Here is a 19,382-nt window from a genome sequence, read left to right as displayed (position 1 = left end):
AGTATGTAGGATCTTTTTTTGTACCTAATGTTCTGTAATTTCACAATGTGTGCCTTGAGGTGCATTACTCTCGCCCACCATATTTGGCACTTGGTAGGTGGGCCCTTCCTATCTGGAAATTGGGTCTTGCAATTTGGGGAAATGTTCATGAAGTCGTTGATAATTTCCTTCCCTCCACTTTTCTGTTCTCTCTCCCTGAAATTCCTACTTTCTGATATTGCACCTCCTGGACTAGTCCTCTAATTTTCTTTTCTTTATTTTCCATCCTCTGATCTTTGCTCTATTTCCAGATGACTTCTTCAACTTTTTCTTATAATCCTCCTACCAAACTTTTCATTTTCCAGAGCTCATTTTTGTTTTCGAATTTTTTTAAAAATAAAATTCTGTCTTGTGTCTGGAATATTTGTCTCCATGAGGATACTGATAGTTTTTTTTTTTTTTTTAACATTCCATTTCCCCACATAATCTGTTTTTTCCTAAACTGCTTTTTTCTGTTTGTCTATTTAGTTTTTTTTTATGAAATAAACTGTTCATATAAGGGATTTTCCTTAAAATCCCTTCCTTTGAGTGTTTCTCATATGTAAGAGTTAGGAACTTAAAAAATTGATTGCTATGAGCACGAATACGGCAAACCCTATTCGGGTTTTCACACTATTCAAAGAGTATCCCAGCAGTCTTTGGCCAGAGTGGGGAAGTATGGTAACTCAGTTACTCAGGGATGGGAAGAGGATCACGGTGGTTAATAGCTTCATTATTTTAACCCAGCCTCTAGATAATTTTTTTTTTAAGTTGAATATTCGTTCCATCTACGTTTAATGTAGTTAATTAAATGTTTGGGGCAAAATCTATTGTCTTCTTACGTTTGTCTGTTCCATATTCCCTTTCCTATTCTTTCTTGCCTTTTGGATTAAAAAAAAAAAATCATTTCATTTCCTCCCCTAATATTCTCTTATCATAGTTTGGAAGTTCTTCTAGTCTTCTAGTGGTTATCTTAAAATTTATAACATGCATTCTGATCAAAGTTTCATGTTAATTTTTAGTTTGCCCTCCTGCCAGACAATGGAAGTTAGGATTTCCTAACAGTTTAACTCTATGTAACCGATAAGCTATTATTATTGTGCCTTTTAATTTTGTCTCTATATCTTTCAAAATCCCACGTCATTATTGTTTTGCCCAACACATAAAACGTTCCTTTTGTTTAACTCAAACATTCACAACTTTCTTTGCTCTTCATTCTTTCCTACATCTCTGAACTTCTAGCTGGGATTACTTGTCTTTTGCCTAAGGAATACTCTTTAGAATTTACTTTCCTTTCTTACATGTCCGCAGATGGTGAATCCTCTTTTTTTCCTCTTCTGAAAATATCTTCATTTTGTTTTAATCCTTGAAGGGGCTTTTCACTGTGTAATGAGCTCTAGCTTCACAAGTATTTTGTAGAAACCACTCACACAGGTCACTCCATTGTCTTTTGACCTCTTGTTGCTGTTGAGAAGTCAGTTGGCCTGACAATTTATTCCTTTGAAGGAAATCTGTTTGCTCTGGCTGAATTCAGTCTTCTCTTTGTTGTTGTTTTCTGAAGCCTCACAAGGATGTTACTGGATGTAGATTTCTTTTTACTTATCCCATGTGGATTTCACTGAGCTTCCTGAATATTGTGTAGTGATGTCATCTGTCAGTTCTCAGCCATGAGGCCTGTAACTATTGCCTCTGCTTTACTTACTCTCTTCTTTCTCTGGGACCTCAATTAGATGTATATCAATTAACGGTATATATCTGTTTTTCTGTATTTCCCCCCTTTTTTGGTCTCTGGATCCTTTCTTCTGGCCTATCTTCCAGTTTATTAATTTCCTTTGGTCTAATCTGTTGTAAGCCTCATTCACTGAGTTCTTAATTTATTGTATTTTTCAATTGCAGAATTTAGTGTTACTTGGCTGAATTTCTCAAGCTTGGCTTTTATCCCATACACATAATAAGCGTATTTGTTTCATAGCACTTGTCTGATATTTAGAGTTCCCGAGTTTTCTTTTTGTTGTATCTGCTACTTTTGGCTTGTGTTGGCTTGTCTCTTTATGTGCTTCATTATCTTTTATTTCTTAACTAGGGTTGTATTTGAAAATTTATTTGTAAAAGTAACTTGAGGAATAGGATAGTGTTATCTTGTACCAGAGAAGACTTCTGCTTGCTTCCGCCAGGCACTTGTGGGCGCTGGTAGGCCAAAACAAAGGCTTGAGGTTTTCCAGATCACCTCAAGTGCAAACTATACCCACACGCCAAGGTACAGTCCTTTAAGGTTGCAGCCCAAAGTGGGAGGTGGCTCACTAGCATCCCATCCTTTACAGGTGCCAGACTCCCAACTCTTGACCTCTCTCCATGAAAAGCACAGCTTTACCTCTAAGTCACTTCTTCCTGATTAGGAAGGCTCTGGCCCTTTTAGGTTTTAATTGTGTTGTTCATCCAGGTATAATTGCTGGAGTAGGTAATTCAAACATTTCCAAAGCCTTGAGTTTTTAACTGCTTTTTGATCGTTCTTTTGGCCAATCCTGTTTTTAAGCCCATTTTAACCTCTGCTACCAAGTCATTCTTTTGTCTATATTTATAGTCCTAATAACTGTTATTAATAAAGTTAGAACATTGAAATGTTATATAAAAGTAATCAACTGCCGAATTCTCCGTTAGTCAAATACGATATTAAAAGTGGCTTTGTTAAAATCAGCAGAGAAGTATTATTTTCATGGTCTTTATGCCAGAGAAATACTGTTGGATGGAACAGACTGATTTTGAACATTATCAAGTTCTACAAGGGGATCATCAGTGATGGCAGAGTTTCTGTTACAGATGCTAGGTTTCAAGAGACAAGCAGAGCAGAACTCTACACAACCACTCTGCTGGGGGGAAAAGGAGGAAAGTGCACTAGAAAAAGGACGAAAGTGCACTAGGATATTCACAGGCCCAAAATCTTTATTTTAACAACAGTTATAATAACGTGCTTCCTTGATGCCAGCCTATGTGTGCGATAAATCTGTCCTAAAATCTTAGAGCCTGCGGTCAGTTATTCAGGGAGAGGCCCACAAGGAGAAAGACACAAGTACAAAGGAAATTCATGCCAAATCACTATTTTATTCAACATAATTCTTTCATTAAAATGAATAAACTAAGGATTACCAGAAACTTCTGGAAAATAAACAGCACAAAGGAAGAAATATTTAAAAGAATCTTAATAACTCTCAGGAGAGATCTGAAAGGATGCTGCAAGCTTAAAAAAAAGTGGCTATTAAAAAGTTATTCTATGACAAGAAAAGGTATTGCGAGTGAAAAATAATATTTGAACCTACTGAGTTGATGATATGATATTAAGCAATTATTATTTATTTCCTTTGGTGTGATACCACTATTATGGTTATGTTTAATTTTTTAAAAATTATTTTTTTTAGTGACACATACTGAAGCACTTATTAATGAAATTATATGATGTCTCTGATTTGCTTTAAAATAACCCAGTGAAGGTGGAGTGGGTGGGAGTATAGATTAAATAACACTGGTTACAAATTGATAACTGCCAAAAAGTGGGAGAATGGAACATGGGATTTCATTCTTCCCTCTACTTTTGTATATGTTTGAAATTTTCAATAAAAAAAGACTGTTGAAACAAAACATACACTAGAAGTGCTAAAAAAAAAAAAGGAAAAAGGAAACCAAAACAGATACAGATAAATTAACAAACACCACAGAAATCCCCCATATTAAAGAACAAAAAAGGTAAGAGGTGAAAATATGAATAAAAGTTACAAGTCAGGGCAACAGAGGGATTTGACCATGGTCTAACACAAGTTCCATAAGGGAAAAACAGAAATAATGAAAGGAAAGAAATAAGGCGGGGGGGGGGGGGGGGAAGACAGAACAAAAAATCCTTTGGAAAAGAAAATATAGTGAATTGGTCCACCTGCAGACATGCATGATGGAAATAAAGCCCAAACCTGGATGCATCCCACTAATATTTCAGAGATCTAAAGATAAAGAAAACACTGAAACATTTTTAGGGAGACAAAGCTAGTAGGTGTAAAGGAATGAGAATCTCATTGACACCAGATTTCTCATCAGCAACCCTGGCCACTGGAAGTGATGGAGAAATGTTTCCAAAGGTCTGACAAAAATGACTTTGAATCTACAAATCTCTACCCAACCAAACCATCAAGCGAGAGAACAAAATAAAGACATTTTCAGATACATAAAAACTCAGTTTTCATCCATGCTTCATAAAAAAACTTATTCAAAGATGTATTCCAGAAAAATGAGACCAACACAAAGAGGAAGAGTGTACATGGGCAAGAGAGAAGCACCACAGAAATGATTTGCTGTGGGGCAGGATCAGGATGAAATGAAGGAAGCTGGCAAGAAGTTAGAGGAGGATTCATTATACTTGACACTTAAAAGACTTTGAGTGTCAAAAGTTTTGTTGATCTAGAATTGCAGGTTCTACTGTATTTATCAAACCACACTCTTGTTTAGACATGAGTAACATATAATCATGTAATTTCAGAATCAATCCAGAGACAAAACATGGAAAACAACAGAACACAATGTAAGTTTCAAAAATTTCTCTGCAATGTAGAAATACCAACCATAGTTGAGAGATAAAATAAGAAGAGATAAGAAAGCTAAACACCAGATTTTTTTTTTCATTTTTACTATGGCAAGCTAATAAAAACTGTCTTAAATTGCTTACAAAAGCTCTTTATTATACAGAGATAAAGGTAACTACCAGGAAAACTAAAAGTAGTAATAGAAATTGACAGGTAGAGAGAGAAAGCAAGGTATTAGGAGGTATTAGGTATTACGTGTGGACTATTACTTAGATTTCACAGTTGGAAGTTCACACATACAGTCTAGAGTTGGAAGAATCAAGATAAGGGAGAAGTGTGCCAGTCATGATGGTAACCATCAGAAAAACTCAAAGGAAACCACAGTGGTTATAGCTGATAAGTATGATAAGGAGGTACCAAGGGGAGATAGGTTAAATAATTTTTTAACATTCTGTTCCTTTTGCATTTTTATGAACCATGTACTACTTTATTTCTATAATAAAAACAAATTTAATGAACGGTATGAATAAATAAATTTTTAGGGGAAATAGAGCAAGTTGGATTTGCTGAATTCCTTGAGTTTTCCTGTACATTCATAGCAAAATCCTGTAAATACCATTGTTTTTTAAATCTTAAATTCTAAAGAATTTCATAAGGAATTTTAATGTAATTATTAATGATTACTCTATAACATAAATAATGGTGGCATTTACCTGGAAAAATATATACATTGTTTCCTTGACCTGGTATAAAGACTTGCCCATCACTGAGTTTCACTGGCTCAAATGGACTGCCACTGGCAAACAAACACCTTCCCTGTTGAGAAATGAAATAACCTCAATTTTGTTACTTTATGTGGACTAGAAAATTGAGGTGAATTAAAACAAAATTAAACCCTGTAGTAGACCAATATACTACTTGCAAAATAGGCATAATTTACTATAAAACATAATCCTCTCATTCAAATCCTTATTAGAATAAGGTTTGTTTTATGCATAGCAAGCATTCAAAGTTGAAAAAGTCCATTAATAAATTCTTTAAAACCTGACACTTCTATTTCCTTTAAAACTTAACAAATGTAGACGGCAAAAAAATATCATCCCTAATAATAAAGACTGCTATAAACATCTGTGAATGAGGGGAAAACATCAAAAATTAAACTGCTACCATTTACTGTACATCTGCTGTTTCTGGCTCTGTACCAGGTGCTTTAAATGTGTTAACTCAGTTAATTTAGCCCACATAGAAGGCTTATGAGATTATCATCTCCATTTCACTAATATATATTTTTAAAAAATCTCAGAAATCAAAGGCTTAAATATTTCCAAGTACTTTGTAAAAAGTCACACATCATAACTATAGCAGTTAATCTTGAATCCAGATTTTTATAATTCTAAAACCCATGGTTTTCTATTATGCTACAATGCCCCCTAGATAGGAAGTTTATAGAACAGGCATATGTTATAACCACAGTCACTCCAGAAAAACATGGCATGTTGTCTTGTTAAAGAAAAGGAAGTCTCCAAATTTGTTGTATCCACCAATTTTAGTACTGTGCTCTATAACAGCATATAATACATTTTACTAGCACCTTCAGTATTTCTAAGAGAATTTGGTACCCATGGAATTGAAAAGTACCTGAAGGTTAATTTATAAATCCTTTATATATAATTTTCCCCCACAAATTCCATCTGTCGCACCCCTACCTGACCAAAAAAAAAAAAGGCAAGAAAACAATAGTTTTCAAACAGGATAACTTATCTTGGAATACTTGAGGTATAACTAAAGGAAGTCATGTTTAAACAGCTACTTAGATGAAGTTAAAAGGTGATTCACAGAAAGCTGAACTATCTCCACACAGTAGGATGCACAAAATGACATGACACCTAAACATTTGACAGAGTTATTTTAAGTGTTTAGATAATACTTTATCTTTTCCCTACATCTACAGATGTGTATTATAGCAAGAGTGATTATTCTTTGAAATATAGTAGACCCTTGGCATTAGTGGATTTAGCACTCAAGAATTTGACCCTTTGGACAACCTGAAGATCTACCATGTGTAGTAATTATTACTTTTACAAGACATACTTTCAATTTCAAAATGATCTCAGGTTTATGTGTAGAAGCAAGTCAACTGTGCCAGTCGTGGGCCCAGGTGAGTGTCTTGGACCTACAACTCCAGAAAGCTATAGAATTTTCTACAGATAGTTACTACCATTCTCTACCTGTTCTAAGCCTAGCTTTATTTGTGACAAAAATTTTGTTTCTTTGAAGATCATAGTTAATGCCATACGAGTTACCACAATGTATATAATAATATAGATTATTTTTGTGCCACCATTAATTTTAATAGATTTATAAAGTGGATTATACAATATAGCTCTTTATGGGGAAAATGTTATATCCTCATGTCGTAAATTTGGAGATTTAGAAAGATCTTGGGCATCTTCTCTAGAATGGCAAGATTCAACAGCAGTTCATCTTCTCCAGGCCATTTTTTTTAACATCTTTATTGGAGTATAATTGCTTTACAATGTTGTATTAGTTTCTGCTGTATAACAAAGTGAATCATCTATATGTATGTATACATATATCCCCATATCCTCCCCCTCTTGTGTCCCCCTCCCTAATCCACCCCTCTAGGTGGTCACAACAGGCCATCTTTTTTTCTTTTAATTCTTCTTCTTTCATAATCAACCTATAGCTTAAATGTGGCAAGACCTTAATGATAACAGTATTCTCATTCTGAAGTCCAGGTTAGCCTATTCTTTGTTCTTTGAGCAACTGGCCATTAAAATATAAAAACACTTTTTTTTAAACGCACTTTTCTCCCTAAGCAGCAGAGGGTGTTAGACTAGCACTGAGACATCCCTCCACCAAAAACAAAAGGACACTTAAAATTTTAGCAGTAACTACAAAAACATACATTTATGCCATTATTTTATGTAACACTAAGAAAAAAATTATGTAAAATTAAACTATGACACAATGCTTTTTTGCCATTTTTAAGAGATAACACAATTTCAAAGTTATAAAAATTGCGAGAAAATTTGCATCTCAGAACTGATACAGTGTGTCAAACTGGTTTCCTTGAGGAATTTTTATTCATTCAAACGGTGTACATCTATTACAATAACATTTATTCAAAAAATAAAATTCTTAAATGTTTGAAGTCTTCTACTGATATACTACTACTGCCCAAAACATTTAAATTTTTTATATTTTGGAAATGCCAAGACCCATAATACATGGAGTATATTTATCAACTAGTCTTTGTGTAAGACTAAGATTTAATTTGGGGGGCAATAACCATTAGTTTTAAGTAGTAAAGACAGGTGAAGAGGATGAGCAATCAAGCTAATAGTAATACAACTCTTTGGTAAAGAAGTAAGACAGTATACTAAAGAGACTGATTTTTTTTTTAATATATCTGTATGCTGACTTTGTGGATGAGTTCAAAAGAAAAGATTTCAATAATTATTAGAAGTTTCAGTAATTATTATAACTGTTGGAAGCCACTAGTCAAGCAAATTTATTTTGACTAACACAAAGTGGCAATATAGAAACAAAAGGAATTTTGAGAGAATATATGTGTCAAAATAAAATTTGTAACAATGAGAAAAAAACAATGCTAAATATATCAAGAGCGTGAACATTAAGTTCAGAAAGTTCTGAGAGTTCTACTTTGGCAACAGTCTTCTAGGTTGTTTCACACCAATTCTCCCTCTGGTAACAATGAGAAAAACTGGATAAAATATATTAAAAATATGTTTTAAGGAAGTGGGAGTGCTACCAAGATAGGGAGAGCTTGGAGTGGAGACAGTCAATATCCAAAAAAAGAGGAAAGCAAGGTATTTGGGCCCAGCATTTGAAGCTTTCCTCCTTCAGGTGAGTGATTTCAAAAGGAAAACCTGTGGCTGAGTGCCTGAGCACTGAAGTTGTCAGGAGTCTCATGATGACAGAGAGAGAAAAAGTATACTTCAGAGACCACTACGGGTGAGGGGTGCTGATAAATACCCCAGGGTTGGGCTTCCCTGATGGTGCAGTGGTTGAGAGTCTGCCTGCCGATGCAGGGGACACGGGTTCGTGCCCCAGTCCGGGAAGATCTCACATGCCGCGGAGCGGCTGGGCCCGTGAGCCATGGCCGCTGAGCCTGCGCGTCCGGAGCCTGTGCTCCACAACGGGAGAGGCCACAACAGTGAGAGGGCCGCGTACCACAAAAAAAAAAAAAAAAAAAAATACCCCAAGGTTTTTGATTCATACCCAAGAGAAACCGTAAACTGTGGAAACAGATGAGGCCTCCCATGGACCACATCCTGCTGAATTACATGGAGCTGCCCCAGACTAACAGCCTCCAAAAGGAACGGCAAAGCTGCTATGGAGGAAGGTAACTTCATTCCGAGCCTCAAATTATTGCTACTATCCTTCATCCACACTACCTAGCACTCAATAAGGAAGTGAAAGACAGAAGTAAAACTAGGTTTACAAAAAGACAAGAACTGGATAACCAAGAAGAAAGACAGATAATAGAAATGGACTCACAGAGAGTGAGATATTTGTTACTATCAGACATTAACCTTACTTATGATTCATATATTCAAGAAATTAAATGACAAGACAAAATTTTAGCAGAGAACTGAAAGCTATACAAAAGAATCAAATAAGTAATTAAAAAGTATTGTTAAAATTGTGAGGTGTGATAATACTGTGATTATATTTTTAAAAGAATCCTTAACTTTTGAGAGATATACTATAATATTTATAATAAAATGATATGTCTGAGACTGGCTTCAAACTCTAAGGTGAGTAAGATGTAGAAGAAACAAGATTGGCAATAAGCTGATCACTTTTGAAGCAGGGTATTGGTGCATGGGAGTTAATTATACTGTTCTTTCTACTTTTGTATATGCTTGAAATTTTCCATAATAAAATACTTTTAATAGAGACAAAAACATTTATAAAATTTATTAATTTTTCTCAAGGGTATGACCTAACAATTACTACTCCTATATATCACTGTAAACAAGGCTTTAAAAATCACTTCCTAAACAACAAAGATTTACTGTATAGCACAGGGAATTATATTCTACATCTTGTAATAACCTATAATGGAAACAAATACAAAAAAATGAAAAAGTATATAACCGAATCACTTTGCTATATACCTGAAACTAACACAACATTGTAACCAACTTAAAAGAAAAAAATCACTTCCTAGAGTCACTTAAAGATCACTTGCAAGAACAATACAGGAAGTGATTACGTTGTGGAGATTACAAATATATCTCTATAGGACAGTAAGGGAAAAAGAACTGTCCTAACAGTATACAAGCAGATACTTTTACCTGGGATATAACCCAGTGGCAGTGTCAAAGAATTCAAAAGAGCTAAATTTTAAACAATTTAGATGAAAGTAAAAATTTGTTCCAGGGAGCTGTCACATGACTCAAAAGAATGGCCCTATGATGGTGAAGATACATGTGAAGAGGGTAAAAACAATTATTTCATGACATGTGAGGGCAAGAAAGTAGTATTTATAAATTGATTATTTCTATAATATGTGATTTTAAGTCTGTGATGCTAAATTAATGAATTATGGAAAGAATGAAATAAAATTCCACAAGTGAAAAATACAATAAAATTAAGAACCTAACAATGGATTTAGCACAGCTGAAAAGAGAATATGCAAACTGGAAGATAAGTCCAAAGAAAATCACAGGATTGAAACACAGAGAACAAACAGGATGGTATACATAGAAAATAGTGTAAGAGACATATTAGATATGGTGAAAAAGTCTTGACATTCACATAACTGGATTCCTACAAGAGAAGAGACAGAATGTGTCCAAAAAGACATTAAGCCACAGATTCAGGAGCTCTACAGTCCTCAGGTGGAATAAATACAAAGAAAACCACACCTAAGTCCATAGTAGAAAAACTGCTTAAAACCGAAGACAAAATGGTCTATCAAAAAGAAAACAGAAGTCAGAAAACAAAAGAACGATACATTCAAAGTTCTGAAATAAAGTATCTACCAACTCTGACTTACATGCAGAGTGAAACAATATCCTTCAAAATGAAGGCAAAATAAAGAAATTATCAAGAGAATTCATCAGACCCACACTTAAAGTAAGTTCTTCTGGTAGAAGAAATAATCCTAGATAGAAGCACAGGTATGCATGAAGGACACAATGGCAATAGAAAATATTAAAATGTAGGTAAATCTAAATGAATAATTTTTGTTTAAAACAAAAAGAAATGTCTTTGGGGATTTAAAATATAGAGAGAATTAAAATGCACAACAATAGCACAAAAGGCCTGAGGGTATTAAAATGGATATATAAAGTAACTGCTTTCCAGAATTGATACAAGCAATAATTTACATCAGAATTTGACGATCTATGGATACATGCTGTAATCTCTAGAGCAACCATAAAAAGAATTATTCAAGAATGTATAACTAATAGGCTAATAGAGGGAAAATAATAGACATAACCAATTCATACTATTATTAATACCTCTGTAAGTGTATATGCTTCTTCAGCTGTGCACTCAGCTTGTGCTGTAGGATTACTTAATGCAAATATTACAGGCCTCTCATTGATATCAGCCATGGCTTTGATTACACCAGGAGTGAAAAGTCGGCCAGCTCCTGCAACTCCTGTAATAAAATAAGGGGGGAAAAAAAAGGAACTTCATTACAAGTAAAACATAGCCTTCTCATCAATAGCATTTCTATAACAACACAACAAAAGCACAGGTAAAGATAAGACCTGTGCTTATCCCATTACAAAGATAAGATTTTGCATTGCTGAGATAATTCCAATCTTAAATCTGAAAAGAGAAACAATAAAATGTTAAAAATTTTCACTTAAATATTTATTGTCTACCCCAGATATAGTAAATTGTGGGCAATAAAAAGAGTATAAGACTACCTCCATCATGTAGTTGTTGTCTAACACAGGGGTCCCCAACCCCGGGGCCACGGACTGGTACCAGTCTGTGGCCTGTTAGGAACCAGGCCGCACATCAGGAGGTGAGCGGCGGGTGAGGGAGCGAAGCTTCATCTGCATTTACAGCCGTTCCCCACTGCTCGCATTACCACCTGAGCTTTGCCTCCTGTCAGCATTACGGTGCGCTGTATAATTATTTCATTATATATTACAATGTAATATAATAGAAATAAAGTACACAATAAATGTAATATGCTTGAATCATCCCCAAACCATCCCCCTCCTTGGTCTGTGGAAAAATTATCTTCCATGAAACCGGTTCCTAGTGCTAAAAAGGTTGGGGACCACTGGTCTAACAGGCATAGAGCTTCAGCTTTTTTTTTCCCTTTAACTTTTTATTTTATATTGGAGTATAGCTGATTAACAATGTTGTGATAGTTTCAGGTGCACAGAGAGCTTCAGTTTTACAAGGTAAAAAGAGTTCTGGAGATTGGTTGCACAACAATGTGAATGCACTTAACACTACCTCACTGTACACTTATAAATGGTTATGGCAAATTTTATGTTATGTGTATTTTACCACAATTAAAAAAATTGTTTTAATTAAAAACTTGCACCTCAAATGTTAACTTGTTAAACTCTGTGGTATTCATTATAAAATAATAGGAGTTCAGAAGTGATAAAAGATCTTCTTGACTAAAGCAATCTACTTTTTTTTTTTTTTTTTTTGCGGTACACGGGCCTCTCACTGTTGTGGCCTCTCCCGTTGCAGAGCACAGGCTCCGGACGCGCAGGCTCAGCGGCCATGGCTCACGGGCCTAGCCGCTCCGCGGCATGTGGGATCTTCCCGGACCGGGGCATGAACCTGTGACCCCTGCATCAGCAGGCGGACTCTCAACTACTGCGCCACCAGGGAAGCCCCACAATCCACTTTCTTGATAGAGTTCAGTTTAATGACCTTTTAATAAGCCCCTACAATGTCTGAGACACTGTATTAGGCCATTAGGATATAAAAATGAGCATAATGCAGGCAGCTTATAGTTGAGAGAAAAAACAACAGAGTAAACAGAAAACCAGAAAACCTGTAACAGGTGCTAAGCACGCAGTGCATAGAAGCACAGCATGAAGGAAGAATACTTAGCCCATGGTGGGAATCTGGGGATGACCAAGCAACGCCTCGGCTGAGTGCTTACACAGTTCATCCAATAAGACTTACATTCAACAGTCAAAGAAATTTTAAATTCCATTTTATAAACTGATATGTAATAGAGAAAAATACTGATCTGGAGACCAAAGTTTTAGTGCTTGCTCGGTCACTACTGGCTATAGGAAATATTCACAAATCTTGGGCAAGTTGCTTAACATCTCTGTGCTTGTTTTTCTCATGTAAAAAAGGAACTTCTACTCAGTGTTTCCCCATGTGGAGGTATGTGGACATAGTCTTAGGAATCCATGAGTTCTAAAAGAATTAAACATTTTTTTCTTTTTGTTTCCTTGACCCTCCAGGGACTGAGTCAATGGACAGATTCTTAGGTTTCCATACTGAGTTTTGAGAGAGACACACTTGCAATCTTTAAGATTACTTCTCACTCTAAAAAATTATGAGTTCTAATCAGTGAAGAAGCTAATACAGACATCCTTTTCCTAACCATAAAGACTGTTTGAGACTTAAAACAGCAAGTTTACTATTTAACATTTCACAGAGCTCCTCCAAGAAATTGGCAAAATTACAAGAAAAATTATAGCTTCAAATCTTACAGCTATATAGGAAATGAAATAGTCCCTCTTTTAAAGACTTTTACATTTTCTGCTCTGAACTTAATGCCATGTTGCATAGTCTGATGTCAGCTATGCAATGCCTGACTCTTAAAACATACCAAAGGCTTACAGCTTTGTTGCCAGTGAAAATCTTTAACTCTGCATAGGATTTTCTTGGTCTGTCAAATAACCTTGGTCTTTTTCAGGTTTTGAGCCCACCAGTCATACCAACTCTAAAAGCAAAGCATGCTCAATCACACAGCTTCTAGAAGTTAAAAGTACAAGCAACATCCATTAACACAACTTTACACACTGTACCTAAAAGCTACCACCTACAACACAGGGAACATAGCCAATATTTTATAATAACCATAAATAGAGTATAACCTTTAAAAATTGTGAATCACTACATTTACACCTGTCACTTATATGATATTGCACATCAGATATACTCCAATTTAAAAAAAGCTATCATAGAAAACATTATATATGCTGAAAGCTAGGTAAAATCTGTCATTTCATTTTGAGTAATCCTGCATGGAAGTTATGACTGGCATTACACAGGTAAGTAACAGAATGACTTGACAACAACTTTACTTACCAATTATAGCTGAAGGCTTAAGTATATTTACTGCATCTTCAAAAGTATCAGGTACGCTCTCTGGGGCTAAGTGAGCAAATGGTTCCTGATGACTGTCTATTGTAGCTTTCCGCCCCTGAATTTTTAGATAAAATACAGTTTTTTAGTAATTGCTTATTAAGGATTAATTGAAAAGACATCATTATAAGTCACATATTGTTTCTACAATAAGAATATCTTTTCATTTTCATGTACCTTTTTTTTTTTTTTTTTTTTTTATTTGCGGTACGCGGGCCTCTCACTGTTGTGGCCTCTCCTGTTGCGGAGCACAGGCTCCGGACGCGCAGGCTCAGCGGCCATGGCTCACGGGCCCAGCCGTTCCGCGGCATGTGGGACACGAACCTGTGTCCCCTGCATCGGCAGGCGGACTCTCAACCACTGCGCCACCAGGGAAGCCCAATGTACCTTTCTTTTTAACCCATATCTTCCAATTCTATCTTCATATTGCTCATAAACCCAAATATAAAATACAAATCAAATTCCATTATAACCAGAAACTTACTAATCCCTCTCAGAAACTCATTTACTCTGTGAAGTCCTCCTAAATCCAATAGGGCACAAAGGCCCACAATCCCTTATCTGGGCTAGCTGTGTTTTAAAATTCAGAATTTCATATTTTAGAACTGTCTTATGATAATATATCACAAATACCCTCGCAATGGGCTCTCCACAACTGAACAGAACTTATGAATAGTCACACCAAGTACAAAAGGTGAAGATTAGAAATACCCTCTTTGGTCTTGCTACCAAAGTTAGTAGGTGAGTTCAGGTCTGTCAGATTTATAACCAAATGAATTTGAAGAAAAACTCAGGGATTTCAGAGTTTTTAGGATTTCAGAATTTCAGATAGACATCATGGACTTACACTACCAAAAGTTCAGAAACAAGAGGAAAGGGGAATTTTGGTTCAAGATAGCTGAATGAAGGAACATACTTTCCTCACCAAATCCCAGGTCAAAAACTGTAAAAATTAACTCCTTAGTAGTGTCACAAGGGCAGGAGATATACCACTGACACACTGGAACAATGAAGAATTTCTCAACAATATAAAGCAGACAAAAACATGTGGAAGGCAAAAACCAACCAGGCTGAGAAATCCTTATTTTGTTAAAAGAGGAGACCTCCCATGCAACGGTGACTTTTTCTATCAGAACTTCAGAATAACCCTAGGTAAGGACCAGCAGGGGCTGGGAAAGGTAGCACACCATCATCACTTGGTTGGGAAGTAATTAAATGAGTGAAATACAGCCTCAACAGATCCAAGTTCTCAGAACAGTGGTTTCACATGCCTGCTCCCAGGAAGACCACAGCTCTTCCATGAGGGCTTCAACAGGAAACTCTCAAAATCTCAGAAAGGAGGGCAGTGTTTTGGGTCCTCAGGAGAGATACGAAGCCTAAAACTCATCTTAAAAGAAAAATATACCCTGAACGTGCAGATGCACAGGGTTTCTTCTCACTTGTATTCATTCTAAACTCGACTCATTACAAATATGATAAAGAATCACAAAACATTTATAAAAACCAACATCCCAAAAAGAAACACCAACATAATTGTGTACTAGTAAAAACAGATACATATATATCTATATATATATATATGTAAAAACATATACATATATATATGTAAAAACAGATGTAGCCTTCCAAGTACAATGTCTTGTAATCCTTGTATCTTACATACAAGCAAATATGGCAGTTACAGCTTTGGGAGGCAGCACAGTTGAATGATTAAGAGCATAGGATTCACAGTCAGGCTACCTGGGTGTGAATCCTACCTCCATCACTTATAACGTGATGATCTTGGAAAAGTGAGCTGACCTTTTTAAACTTCTTTCCCTCATTTGTAAAATTTCACTGAATTTTTGATAAGATCAAATGAGACTTTTTAAAAAAACTTTAAATGAGGTAATACCTGTAAAGTCTTATCACAATGTCTGGTACATTTTTAAACACTTAAAAAAATTAGTTATAATTTAAGCATTCAAGATTTTTCATTCACATACTTTAATTTTTCATTTTATTTTTTGTACTAATAGAATACTGGTACTAATTAAGAAAAGATTTCAGAACTGGAGCAAAGTACACTAGCATAAGCTTGCCCAAAGGTGTAGATGACAAGTAACCTCTATATCAATATATATGGCAAAAATACAACAGCATTGTGTACTGGATAAGTTCAACTATGAGACAGTTTACCTACATTTCAATGTGTTACATAGTATAAGATATAAGGCATTTCTTAAGCTACTAAAAATGGCAATCAATGATAGGAAGGCAGGTAGGTCCAAAGGATACCAAGTTGATCTGGGATAAAACTCTTTATTATCCATCATTTGACCTTAGGAATATGTGCCTTTTTCTGGGGAAAAGGTCCTTAGATTTCCATGAGATTGCTACAAGAGATTATGATCTCCAAAGGGTTAAAGAATTTCTGCTCAAATATCAGATGTCCTGCTAATGATTTAATTAGAAACTTCTGAATTCCTATGAAAAACCACTAGGTTTTAGACGGGTCAAGAGTCAGAGAATAAAGCAAGAAAGAATAAGTCTGGTGCCAACACAGAGATTATGATTTGAATATGAAAAATAACTAAACATAACACTATAAAAACTTCTTTTGCTTCTCCAAATTTTAAGTACCTTACCTTAAATAATAAACCAAATTTGTCAACCATCCAAATTTTCTTTTGCGCCTCTTCTTCTGAGAGGCCATTTTCCACCATAGCCATAACTATAAGATTTGCAATTCCAAGAGCAGCCTGTGCAACAAAACATAAATTTTAAAAAACAAGGACTAGAGTATGACGCAATACTAAATTACTTTATTTATGAGAATTATGTTATGAGGAATACTGGGCCTATTCTTCCCTTACAAAGCACACAAAGCTTGATTCTTTGTGATATTCTTTCCAAACATTTTAAATTACCTATTCACAACACTGATCTTGAATTCACACCCTCTATCTCAACAAAATTATAAGTTCATTATACCCCATTTTCCAATTCTAAAGGAGAGTGTTGGTTTTCAATCCTAAAAGCTTATAGGAACTTTACCTCTCCTGCTCCAAGAAATAAGATTCTGTGTTCTGAGATCGGTTTACCAATGACTTTTTGGGCTGCAAGCAGACCGGCTAGAGCAACTGCAGCCGTCCCTGTAAGACAAGTAAAACATTGTAAAGTAAAAAGTAGGCACATTAAAAAAAATTTTAAGTAGGAATCAAAAACCTAAGGTTTTCTTTTGCTTTACCTTGAATATCATCATTGAAGGTACAGTATTTTTCTCGGTATTTTCTCAAGAACCTGAATGCATTATGATTTCCAAAGTCTTCAAACTGAATAAGTGTGTTCTGTCCATATCTAAAAACAGCAAAGCCCATAACAGTTGTGTTGAAAATACCACTTTTAAACAGCTTTCCTGTCTAATAGTCCTTATGATCACATTTTAAAATAATGTACAAAGTTAGTTCGTTTAAGGCCATTTGGCAATTTTCAGAGTCTGTGAAAGACTAGAACTCAAAATGTAGAAAAATCTATTACTCATTCTGAAAAATGTATGGGGTTCTTAAAATGAATGTAGCACTATGATGGACCTATGGGATATTAATCTGCATAAACTATTACCAAGTGCCTAGGAGGGTGTCCAGCACATGTAAGCACAAGTAACTTCCTAAAAAGCAAGAGATTTTGTCTCTGAGTCTCAAAAAGTATATATTTGATATGTGAATTTTCATTACATTCACAGTTAAACAGCAACACAGGAAAGTATATATTAAATAAGAGGTTAAAGAATAATTGCTGTATGAGTTGACTGGCATTCAGAAAAAGATATCAATCATCTTGGTGGGGTGGAGTAAGGGAAGGCTTGAAAAGGAGGTGGGACTTTATTTGGGTCCTGAAAGAACAAAAAGTAAAGCGGTAGAAAGAAAACAAGGTGTATTTTGCTGACCCTGAATTTTCAACAGTCTGGCTATACATTTCAGGGTCTATATGAAAGTATAAGGGAGAAGTTGGTTAAGGTAGGTTGGAGCCAGATAACGGAGAACGATGAATGCAAAATTAGGGAATGGGGACTTTATTCCGTATCTGATCTAGAATCACTGAAGGCTAGAGAAGGGAAGAATTCATCTGAGACTCCCTTTAGGAAGGATAAACCTGCCAGCGATACACAGCATATATCAACCTGGGGAGAGATGAGAAAGAAGGACAAATAGCTAGGCAGCTATTATGACAGGACGACAAGAAGATCTGAAGCAGAAGCCACAGGAAGTGAAAGGGACAATTATGAGACATCAGAATGAACAAAAAGAAGTTGACGATGAGGACCACCTGGGAAGTGAGAGAGATGCTGTTAAAATGCCAAGGCAGCCTGGATGACTAAGAGATACTATCTGATTGTCCAAGGTAAGGAAATGAGGGGAAGGGGAGGAGATGGCAAGTTTGGGGAAGATAAAAAGTTTAGTTTTAGATGTGTCAACTTTGATTCTGAAAAGGAGTTAATTTTTTTTTTTTTTTGCGGTACGCGGGCCTCTCACTGTTGTGGCCTCTCCCGTTGTGGAGCACAGGCTCCGGACGCGCAGGCTCAGCCGCCATGGCTCACGGGCCCAGCCGCTTGGTGGCATGTGGGATCTTCCCGGACCGGGGCACGAACCCGTGTCCCCTGCATCGGCAGGCGGACTCTCAACCACTGCGCCACCAGGGAAGCCCAGGAGTTAATTTTTTACTATCTTCCATGTACCAATAATCTACAGGGAAGGGCAGGGCTAGATCATAAAGAGTTTGGACTTTACCCTATGGCAACGTGAAACCACTGATAGATTTCAAACAAAAGAATGATATAACAAAGTGCATGTTTTTAAAAGACTAATCTGGTGGTAAGGTGGAGAGGAAATGGAGAGAAGTTGGAGGAAGGTTTTAAAGAATCCAAAAGAGAGATGAAGATCTGCAGAAAGGCTGTGGCAATGGAAAAGAGGAGATATATTTCTGAGGCATTTAAGGGATAGTACCAACTGGATGTGAGGATTGAGTGACACTATACGGGGTTGATGGAGGAGGAGAAAGAGTCAAAGATTAGACCAAGATCAAAGGTCTGGCAACAACCCTGTCAACCATGTTAATGCCATTATTAGAGGCTGGATTTACAGAAGATAGGCAATTTAGAAAGGGAAGGAGTTGTTCTGGACATGAATATGAAGGAGCAACAAAATGTCTGGATGGAGGATTCCAACTGTTGGGAACGCAAGCCTCAGAGGGATGTGGGACTACAGAGATGGGTATTCATGGACTTAGGAGTCACGTGCATAAAGGTCATAGCTTACAAGACTATGAGAAGAGAAGAGAACTATGTATTCACCCACATTTAATAAGAGAGGAAGAAAAACCAGTGGAGATGACAAAGGAAAGAAAAAAGGTGGGAGAAAGACCAAGTTAGGAAAATCTTTTAGTGGTCAA

At 36.0% G+C, this 19,382-nt stretch overlaps 1 protein-coding gene across 1 annotated transcript in view; it reads right to left on the bottom strand.

Annotated features, from left to right (window-relative positions):
• The window catches only part of ME2 (malic enzyme 2), a 54,241-nt gene that overhangs the window by 5,690 nt on the left and 29,169 nt on the right, over positions 1–19,382 (bottom strand). The window contains exons 8-13 of the mRNA XM_060029074.1: positions 17,182–17,291; positions 16,989–17,086; positions 16,580–16,693; positions 13,896–14,010; positions 11,102–11,244; positions 5,294–5,396 (exon numbers count right to left, since the gene is read on the bottom strand). Of these exons, the coding sequence (XP_059885057.1) occupies positions 5,294–5,396; positions 11,102–11,244; positions 13,896–14,010; positions 16,580–16,693; positions 16,989–17,086; positions 17,182–17,291 (683 nt within the window). The remainder of the gene's footprint in view (positions 1–5,293; positions 5,397–11,101; positions 11,245–13,895; positions 14,011–16,579; positions 16,694–16,988; positions 17,087–17,181; positions 17,292–19,382) is intronic.

Source organism: Delphinus delphis, chromosome 13, assembly GCF_949987515.2.
Source record: "Delphinus delphis chromosome 13, mDelDel1.2, whole genome shotgun sequence".
Lineage (NCBI taxonomy): Eukaryota > Metazoa > Chordata > Mammalia > Artiodactyla > Delphinidae > Delphinus > Delphinus delphis.
This window is presented reverse-complemented; position numbering and strand designations above follow the sequence as displayed.